We start from the raw sequence: 10658 nt of genomic DNA, 5'->3' as shown, positions 1-10658 counted from the left end.
TGTCAACATGCAGGCATTCTGTCTTGCACCTGCTCCCAGAAACACCAGCCCCATCATTCTGTGTGGTCTGGTCCCCTGCCCTCTTTCCCATCCTTCCCCATACCTCTTACTGTTCCCTGAACTGCCCAGGAAGCAACAGTCACTTTGCAGGGCAGACTGCGTGGCCTGGGCAAGGATCCCAAACCCACACCTATTTCACAAATAACTCCTGGGATGAGCACATCCAGGTCACATACTCCTCACTTGAGAACGTCCTGCTGTCCCTTCACACCCATGTTCCCCATAGACAACAAGGAGGCTTATGCTAGAAGAAAACTTTTTTTTTTTAAACAGAACTTTTTTCAACCCTTGTTCCTCAGGGTTTTCTTTTTTGCAAAGATAAAGTATTATCTGAACAACCTCTGCATATATATATATATCTCATATATATGTGTGTGTGTGTGCGTGCATACATTTATACACTTAAAAACAGTCCTGCAAACTTGTGCCACTCATAGCAGCCCATCCTGCTTCACAGCAAAGACAACAACTCCAACAAACAGCAAAAAAGCTGTCCTCCTCAACTAGAAGAACACACGGAACCACATCCATCTGTGGCTCTGGAGGGAATCCCACCAGCTCCAGACGGGAGGCTTTGACTTGAGTGTAAACACATCGCTTTACAGTATTTCTAGACACTGGTTGGATTAGACAGTGCCATGCTAGGACACATGCCCCACTCACCTGTGCCCAGTCCTTGGGGAGAACACGCCCAAGGACACTGAGCAGTCCTTTATTAGGTGGCAAGTAGTCCTCACTTTGCAGCTAGACTGTGACTTTCTAACTCAACTAGATACCTATGGGCAGAAATGCAGACAAGGAAGAAAGGCGAGGACATGTCTTTCTGAGGGAGGTGGCCACAGTAACACAGCCCATCTGTCCAGAGCAATGTTTCTGCATATTAAAGGGGAGTCACTGAGCAAGTAGCCCCCAGAGGAAACGTCTCTTCATTCTGCCTGAGAGCTCCTCACTGTCATTGAGGAAAGACACTAATACAAACTGGTCGAGACAGAGTAGAGGCAGAGGTCCAGGCTGGCAGGCTGGGTGACAGCCCACTTCTAGTCGTAGGCATCATCAACATCAAAGTAGGAGTCACAATCAAGGTTATCTGACTCATCATCAAACAGAAAGTTGTCTTCATCAAGGTCGTCATCATCATCATCATCATCATAGTCTTCCTGCCACTGTGGTTCATACTCCTCATCTTCAACCTCTTTGCCACCTTCGTCTGTGTTGGGGGAGTCACACAAGATGGTATGTTTTGGCCTATTGAGGAGGAGAGCATCAGAGCAGAGCCCCGGCTGTGAGCAGCAACCACAACCCAGCCCCACACCACCCTCATCCTCCCTACTACCATCACCTCAGCATCCCCCATCTAAAGCCATGCCTCAGGGACACAGCAGCCATGCGGGTGCACCTAGGAGAAGGTGATTAAATGGCCTTATCCATGCACGCAGCACAGGGCTGTGTCAGAGCGCCATCTGTAACTGGGCCCCAACAAGCTGCAGTCTGCCACCAGCTCTGGTGTCTCAGCCTCATTCCAAGGAGGCCAGAAACCCTGCTCTGAAAGAGAGTGTCTCTTGACTCAGTGGTCATTCTTTCTTGCAATGCTCAGCAGCCTGTTCAGCTCCTGGAAACACAGCAGCTGTCAGAGGCGACGGGTCACACTGGGATAGCAGAAGCCAGTTGTGTTTCTTGGTTTAAACAGCGTGTCATATAGGAATGGACTTTGTTTCGAGCTCATCACCTTCCAATCATACTTAACACCTGCCAGCTCAGTACTCTAGGACAGGGAAACAACAAACCGTCTATTTCACCTCTCAACACACTATTTTACAGCTGTGTCACCTCTTCTCCATTCCCTTCTTAAAATAAATGTCAGGCCCTTCCATCTCCCCCATGTATGTTCTTATTCTTGCTTCTCTCATCTAGACACCTCCTAGATCTCTGATGCACCTCTGAAGAAAGAGTGTGACTCTCCACAGAAACCCAGGAGAGTCCAGGGAGAGCAACTTCCATAACTGGGTCTGCCAGTGATGGAGCTTTCTTGACCACAACTGCATACCAAGCGGAGGTTTTTCTGGTCTCCCTACACCAATATGTCACTTACATTGTTATCTCAAACCACAACACAGGATGCAAGTAATTGATACCTGTTATTAACTCTTTTGTATATCAGCGAGCACAGGAGAAAACCGGTCACCTGCTTTTTGTCTGCACTCACCCACCTTTCCTTGTTACCCTGCTAAGAAAACTCACCCTATACAGGCAGGCGCTGAAGTAAGCACGTTTGAGAGTTTCACCTTTCTCTGACCAGGGTCTGCCAAAGTCTGGAGCCCAACATGGAAATCCTGCTAGCATGGAAAAACAGCCAGAAGAGAGAGACAATATGCGATTTGTATATGTATTTTGTGCTGCAAACCCCTTCCCTACATACACACAGCACTGAGAGTCTATCCCCTCAGCTGATCAAGCCCCTTTCTAGGTTTGTCCAAGATCAAACTAGACCAGAGCAAGACAAGCCACTAACAGGCATATGGACTTCACCTGTGTGGAGTGCCAGAGAATTGCAAAGAGACGCTCCTTGATCTGGTGTACCAACTCCAAACCAGCACTGAAGTGCTCTGCTTTCAGGAGCTGAAGAGAAGAGGCCAGGTCCTGGTACTGCAGCAGGGTTTCCTCTGCAATTCAAGGCCAACAAAGTCACGCTGCTTCCCACACTCTTAAGCAGAGACCCAGTCCCTTGGCTCTGATTATGAAACCAGTCACAGCTACTTAGGTCTCCCGTGCACATACATTCCTCTTTTCATAAGGGAACATGTTGCTCCTTACTGCATCAGTCTCCACCAGCAGCCAAACTGCGTCAGTGGACTTCCCAAAAATGACATCAAGAAGGCAAAAATGGGCTGGGAGAAGTGAGAGACACCAGCTGGGTGCAGGTGTATATGCTATTGCCCCACTACAGAGCTGCCACCCTTTGAACCAGACAGCTGGGAATGCTAGTCTCTACGTTGGAGAGGCTGCAGGACTTACCCAGAAGGATCTGCAGAGCATTAGTGTGCAGCTCTAAGCTCTCAGTCTGCTGTTCCACAATATCCATGCTCTCAGTGTCCTGGTTATAGTAGCTGTACACACAGGAGTAGGCCAGCACCTGGAGCAGTACAGATCATTCTGTAAGCATCCTCCTTCAGCTTCAGAGTGGGCAAGAAGAGAGTAGCATCAAACCCTTCCAGACCTCATTACATATCAGTGGCTGAGAAAAGCCTGGCAGTGCTTCTGGTCTGTGGCGATAGCCCAGTGAACCATTATGCCAAGTGACAGCAGTGCCAGGCTACCTAGAGCTACTGGTGGGACTGTAAATGAATGTGTAATTACTTTGTACTGAAATACTGATTGTTCCCACCTGCAAACCATCACAAGAACACAGACTGTAAATGTGTAACAAGTGTGACTGACCAGCAGGCAGAGGCCCAGGTTGAACCCAAGTGGCAATGAACTGCAAGAACTGAGCCCAAAGGGAAGCAGGCATGGTGCTATACAGCACCAAGAGCCCATGACAAAGGCATTTCAACAGGTGACAAACTCCCATTATGAATGAATGACCCCTAAAGCCATCCAGGCACCCAGCAGGAAACAAGACCACTGTTTCCATTTAAAGAAATGGACCAGAAAAGCCAGCAGCAGCAAGCAACAGTGATATGTATCCTGGCAAACACAGGGGCTACCACACCAAAAAGACAAAACAGGGTCAGACACCCTTGTTCCACATGCGCCTCTCAAAATCAAGTCTGCCTGCACAAACAAGGTATGCATTGCAAAGGCAATACTGCAAAGGCAATTCCCACCTCCTTCCTATGTTTCAGGGGACAGAAGACATTGCAGGCCTATGCTGTCACAGGTTTACTGCACACATCCAGTGGCTGCACTGCAAATCCTTCATAATGTGGCTATCAGGGCATGCAGTAGGTAACTCAGTGCTCCCAAAACTACGGCTCATGAAATGAAATTAAGAAAGGAAAGTCATAACATGAGCATCAAGAAGGACTTCCTAACTGTAATGCAGCATCAGGAGAACTTTCAAAAGGTAAGTACCACCACTGGGGCATTTCAAATTGGAATGGACCAAACCTAGTATATGAAACCCCTAAATATGGATCCTTGTGCCGATTCCGTGGCGTCAACTTGAGCTAAGCTCCGAATCCTATGACCTGACTGTGAGGAACACTGCAGACAGAGCCCAACTCAGAGTGAGAGCAGGGAAAGGCAGACATGAGCTCTTCCCCTGTCCTGATGCTATTCCTCCCCTCAAGCTTTTTCTGTCTCCCCTTGTTTGGCGTAGAGCAAGGTTGGTGTCTCCTCGCTTTAATAAAGGCATAAACCACACCAATAGAATTAGGCCTAAATCTCAGCAAGCCTGTTATCCAGCCTTACCTTCCGTGCCTGTTCTAGCACTTTGCAGGCATCAAGAACAAAAGTCAAAGTCCTAATTTTTGGCATCTCACTGATGGAAGAAACCCTGTTCCTCAGACTCATGGCAAATTCCTGCAATAACCATAGGAGGAAAAAAAAAAGTCAATGTTAAGCTCCGCAAGATTGAAAAAATAGCACCTTCCACACAGGTAATTGCTAAGCATCCTGAAGTGCCATCCCAGAAGATGCAGGCAGCAGGAGAGCATTTACTGCATCCAACTATGACATCTCTACTGTGCCATCACTTTAACCTTTTACAGTATCTCAGCGCTAGACAGAGTTCAGCCTTCAGTCACCATTGCTTCCAAGTACTGCATCAGTCTGAGCACATGAACACAAGTTAGGTGTTCAGTTCCCGCAACAGTCCGCTTGGTAGAAGAAAGCAGGCCAAGAACTACCCATTACATCAGAGCAAGGGTGAAATGACCAGGCATCCCCACCTGGATCCGAAGCCTGCTTCTTAGCTTCAGGTGAAATACATTGAGACACAACAGAAACTGTCCTGCTCACCAGGGCTAAGGCAACAGAGTCAGCATCTGCAAAGGAAGGAGGAGGCCTTACCCTTGCATGATGATGAAAGGTGCATCTCTCATTGTAATCCTGAAAACGCTTCTCCTGCCAAGCTGCTTTACTCACCTGAAAGGAAAGATAGAAGCAACCTGTAGCAATTTCATCAAGTACCAGGGTTGCCTGGAAATGGCGACCACACATACAGACTTTGACAATACTATCAATATTACTGGCAAGTGCACAAAGTCCAGAGTAAAGGGCACAAGTGGAGATCCTTACCCTCTCTCTGAGAGGCCAGGTGCATCTGAACACAAGCATGAACCACTGAGATATAGCAAACTACTCACCATAGCGGAGCAGTTGTAATAATCCTTATGAGTCGGCCTCCAGGGCTTGAGGCAACGCCAACAGAAGCCATGATTACACTTTGCACATGTCATACTGCAAGGTAGGAGAAGAACAATGGGAATCACTCAGTCCTAACAGCCACTTGCACAGTTCCTCCCAGTGCTCCCCTACATCACAGGGCTGGAATGTGTGACCCAGTCACTCCCATTTACCCAGTACTACGCATTTCCCTGCATGTATTTTTTTAAAGCCTTTGCTGGAAGCAGATGATGCTTAAAACCACTCATGTGTCTCCAAAAATGAGCTGGGTAAACTGGCAGCACGATCTCACAGTACCAACTTACCAAGTACTTCAAGGGTGAACTAAGCATTCCACAGTTTGAAGCAAGATCCACATGAGCACCTCACCTCTTCCCTCAGTAATGCAGCACTCCACAGTGCACAAAGGCACTGCACAGCCCTAGGGCCACACACAACATGTGAGGACAAATCACAGCTGGGCACTAAGGGCTGTGCCAGCGCAAGAAAGAAACAAATGGCGTCTCCTAAGCCCTGGCTTCAAAACTGGAGGTAACTCTCCTATCACGTAAAAAGCTGCCAGAGATCCAAGCCAATTCAAAAGAGGCAGTTAAAAGCAAATTGCTTAAAGTTACAGGAATAGGTGAGCATGAAAGAAAAAATGGTGCTGAGATATCCACTCCTGTAACCTGTACCTCCGTAAGCCTACAGCAGATTCTGAGAACAGACAAGTGTGCGCTATAAAAAGGTACAGCAAAATGAGTTGTGGTTCTACTAGAGAGCTATCAATGGATTTAACTCTGAATGCTGGGGAACATTTTGCTTTTTGTAGGAATTAAAAGCAATCATTCATTCCTCTAAAACTATAAAACAGACCTGCTATAACTCTTACTCCACAGCCAAAAAACCCACCAAAAAGCGCAATGGACCTAACTGTATGTCTTTGCCCTCTCCTGTCTTCTCCAGTAGCAAACAAAAATGGATACTCACTGCAGGCACCCCTCATTTTTCTCTATCTGAGCCTGGCAGCTTGGGCAGTGCTTCGAAATGAGCTTAGCCAGATGTTTGCTTTGGGCTTCACTTGTCATGCCCTCATAGTACCCATCGTCATCCACCCACTGAGACATGTGGCTGCAGCTGGCAGGATAATGGGCCTGAAAGAGAGAGCCAGTCAACCACACAAAAGCAGAATGGTGTGTGCCAAACCCAAGATAGTACTGCCCGTGATTCAGCTCAGCCTCACCTCTGGGAAGTTGCAGTTGAAGCAGGATATCCAGGAGCACTTGGAACAGGCTGCCCCATAACCAAGTCCATCCTTAAGGAGGATCTGATCACAGCCCTGAGGGTTGGTGCACCACGTCAGGTTGGAGCAACACTCAACATAGCCTCTGAGGAGGGCTTTTTCATACTGTAATAAGAAGCCAGGAAGGAGATTTAAGGCTGAGAAGCTGCATGGTTAGGCCTTACAACTGGGGTCTGGTGCCTCTGGGCTCTACATCTGACCGAACAACTGCTCGCAACAAAACAGCACTAAGTCAGTTTACTCTTTCATTCTCTTTATGTAAATTTCCCACCCCTCGTGTCATATCTGGAGGCTGTTTCATATAATCACAGAATAGCTGAGGCTGGAAGGCACTTCTGGAGATAAAAACTAGTCCAACCCCTCCAGCACAAAGCAGGGTTGCTCAGGACCATATCCAGCTGGGTTTTGAGGATACCCAAGGATAGAGACTACAAACCTCTCTGCCCAACCTGTTCCAAGGTCCCATTACCCTTACTGTTTAAAAAAAAAAAAAAAAAGGTTTCTTATGTTTAAATGGAATTCCTTGTATTTAAATTAGTGCCCACTGCCTCTTATCCTTTCACTTGATATCACCAAGAAGAATCTGGCTCCTTAATCCCATTTGTGTATTTACACATGTTGACAAGATCCACCTCTGAGCCTTCTCTTCTCCAGGTTAAACAAACCCAGCTCTCCCAGCTTCTCCTAGAGGTGTTCCAAAACCTAAATCATCTTTGTGGCCTTTTGCTGGATTCTCCCCAGTATGTCCATGTCTTTCTTGTACCAGTGAGCCCAGAAATGGACATAGTACTCCAGATGTGGTCTCAACAGCACTGAGTAGAGGGGAAGGACCACCTTCCTCAGCCTGCTGTCAATGCTCTTCCTAATTCAACCTAAGATGCTAGTGGACCTTCTTAGCCACAAGGGCACACTGCTGGCTTCTGTTCAACTTGTCCACCATGATCCCATTTTTTTTTCTGCAGGGCTGCTTTCCAGATGGTTGGCCCCCAGCACATACTGTTGCATTGGGTTATTCCACCCCAGAAGCAGGACTTGGCATTTCCCTTTGTTGAACTTAATGATATTCTTGTTTGCTGAGTTCTCTAGTCTGTTGAGGTCCCTCTGAATGGCAGCACAACCATCTGGAGCATTAACCAGTCCTCCCAGCTGTTTATCATCTATAAATTTGCTGAGGGTGCACTTGGTCCCATCATCCAGGTCATCAATGAAGATGGTAAACAATGTTAACCTTAGTATCAACCTCTGGGCTACACCACTAGTGACTGGCCTCCAGCTGAGCTTTCTGCTATTGATCATAACCCTTTGAGCTCAGCAGGCCATCTCACTGTCCACTCATCCAGCTTGTACTTCATCAGTTTTTTTCTATGAGGATGTTGTGGATGATGGTGTAGAAAGCCTTACTAAAGCTGAGAAAAACAACATCCCCCCTCATCCACCAAGCCAATCATCTCACCATAGAAAGCTATCAGGTGCTCTTTTTAACTTTTTCTGATTTTAAATTCCTTAGCAGACTTTTGCTTAGTTACATGATGTGCAAAGAGGAAGGAGACTCGCTTTGCCCACAGCCTCTAGACATTACTGCAGAGGACAAGGCAAATTGGTTATCAATAAGGGACTGTTCAGGTAGGGACCCAGGGATGCAACTATACTGCACATAGTAGCTTAGTTTTCTCTGCTCAGTTATTATAGTGTAAGGACTGTGCAAACATACACAAAGCTAGAAGAAGTTCAGAAGAAATCCTGTAGTTTTCACAGCCCTCCTGCAGAGATTTTTTGCATACCTGGAGAGCTGCTCTAAAGCCACCAGGCAGAGAAAGGACAATACAGGTCACAACAAGCACTAGAGAGAAAAGGTGCAAGTCCTGAGCAGTGAAGGGCTCAGACAGGGCTCTCATTCATTTCTCCCTCTCGTTTATTCTCTCTCTCAGGCAACCTAAACCAGAGAGTGTGCGCTGACTGGCTGCAAGGACGTCAGCCTGTGTCATGGCAAAATGCCTGGTGGAGGCAAAGACTCAGCAAAACCACTTCATTCTTCTCAAAGAGAGTCAACATCTGTGTCTGTTGTCGTCCTGTTGATAAGGAATGTGATCATTTCTGCCCAGACACCAGTACACAGAGAGATAAATGGGTACTTGAGTCAGCAGACAGCACCAAATCACAGCCTTCACAGAGGCTAAATTTCACAACGTCTGATGTCTGGAGTTTTGCTCTATCCTGTTTTCTTGGTGAGGAGGACACAGAGATGCAACTGCTGAAGCAGATCTAGGATTCCTACTGGAACCATAAGAGAAAGAGCTGCTCTCAGGAAGCCTAAAAGGAGAGGGAACAAGTGTCCAATGAAGGTCTGAGAAGAAAACTAGCCAGGTACAAACAAGAAGTTGCCAAGTACCGCATGACACTGACCAACAAATCTTAGAGGAACCTTTGCACACGCTGGAGTTAATCCAGGTACGGAGCCTATGGCATGATTCCCAGCAAAGAATCCCTGGAGGCAGAATGGAAGACCACCTCTGAAGAACAGACTCTCAAGGAACTTGAGAGAAACAAGGCTGAGAGAAAACCTCTTTCAGAAACATGATAGGGTTTATGTTTTGTAGAAATACAAGCATGGAAAGTTTAAACTCAAATATTCTTGTATTAGCAAGAGTGCAGCCAGCAGGCAAGGGAAGGGATTTGTCACAGCTATTTGGCACTGGTGACACAGTTGGATACTGGGAACAGTTTGGGCTCCCAAGTACAAGAAAGACATTGAGTGGTTAAACATTGGAACAGGCTGCCCAGGGAAGTGGTTGATTCACCATCCCTGGAAGTATTTAAAAGACGTGTAGATGAGGCACTTAGGGACATGGTTTAGTGGGCATGGTGGTGTTGGGTTGATGGTTGGACTCGATGATCTTAGAGGCCTTTTCCAACCTTAATGATTCTATGATTAACAGACTAGAGAAAATGTCGTCCATAGGCCACCAAGACAGTCAGGGGCTGGATGAGGGGAGGTTGAGAGAGCTGTGTTTGTTCAGCACGGGGAGAAGGCAGCAGAAGGGGATCTTACCACTGCCTAGAGCTACCTAAATGTAAGATGCAGAGAAGACTGAACCTGAAGCAGTATGTTTTAACTTCAGCATCAGATCTTCACACAATAATCTGGCTATTTCGAGCACAGGGTTGGACCAGAGATCTCCACAGATTATTGCAACCTAAATTATTCTATGACTGTATGTGTGACTGCACGAGGCATTAACGCTCACCATCAGTAGGTGACTGTTTTGCTCACAGGCTGTTGTGGTTTAACCCTGGCCAGCAGCTCAGCACCACACAGCTGCTCGCTCACTCCTCTGCAGTGGGATGCAGGGGGAGAATCGGAAAGGTAAAAGGGAGAAAACTCGTGGGTGCGGGTAAAGGCGGTTTTATAATTAAAAACAAAATCGTAAGGGAAAAACCCCAACAAACAAGAAAGAGAGAGGAAAATAAAGCCCAAGCAAAACAAGTGATGCAGAAGAAAGCAATTGCTGACCACCAACCGATGGATGCCCAGGCAGTCCCTGAGCAAGGGCAGCCCCCGCCAACCTCCACCACCCAGTTTTATTGCTGAGCATGGCGTCGCATGGTGCGACCGTATGCGACCATATCCCTTTGGTCAGTTGGGGTGAGATGTCCCCGCTGTGTCCCCTCCCAGCGTCTTGTGCACCCCCAGCCTGCTCGCTGGCGGGGCAGTCTGAGGAGCAGAAAAGCCCTTGGCACTGTGCAAGCACTGCTCAGCAATAACTAACACATCCTGGGTTATCGAGGCTGTTTCCAGCACAGATGCAAAACATAGCCCCAATACAAGCTACTCTGAAGACATGTAATGATGAAGCTCATCGTACGGTCATGTCTTGGGACTTATGTTCGGGAGAGACCTTATTGCAGCCTATCAGTACTTAAAGAGGGCTTATAAAAAAGATGGCGGCAAACTTTTTAGCAGGGCCTGTTG

At 47.2% G+C, this 10658-nt stretch overlaps 1 protein-coding gene across 1 annotated transcript in view; it reads right to left on the bottom strand.

Moving 5' to 3' along the window:
• Nucleotides 1-367: 367 nt before the first annotated feature.
• LOC103901364 (cullin-9) overlaps nucleotides 368-10658 on the bottom strand; it is a gene marked incomplete at its 5' end in the record, with an annotated part of 25182 nt that continues 14891 nt past the window's right edge. The window contains 9 exons of the mRNA XM_019472837.1: nucleotides 368-1305; nucleotides 2299-2390; nucleotides 2587-2720; nucleotides 3073-3190; nucleotides 4471-4581; nucleotides 5071-5145; nucleotides 5367-5460; nucleotides 6376-6539; nucleotides 6629-6793. Coding sequence (XP_019328382.1) covers nucleotides 1098-1305; nucleotides 2299-2390; nucleotides 2587-2720; nucleotides 3073-3190; nucleotides 4471-4581; nucleotides 5071-5145; nucleotides 5367-5460; nucleotides 6376-6539; nucleotides 6629-6793 — 1161 coding nt within the window. The remainder of the gene's footprint in view (nucleotides 1306-2298; nucleotides 2391-2586; nucleotides 2721-3072; nucleotides 3191-4470; nucleotides 4582-5070; nucleotides 5146-5366; nucleotides 5461-6375; nucleotides 6540-6628; nucleotides 6794-10658) is intronic.

Source organism: Aptenodytes forsteri, unplaced genomic scaffold (genome assembly GCF_000699145.1).
Source record: "Aptenodytes forsteri isolate BGI_AS27 unplaced genomic scaffold, ASM69914v1 Scaffold725, whole genome shotgun sequence".
Classification (NCBI taxonomy): Eukaryota; Metazoa; Chordata; class Aves; order Sphenisciformes; family Spheniscidae; genus Aptenodytes; species Aptenodytes forsteri.
The sequence above is the reverse complement of the archived record's forward strand: the minus strand, read 5'-3'. Positions and strand labels throughout refer to the sequence as shown.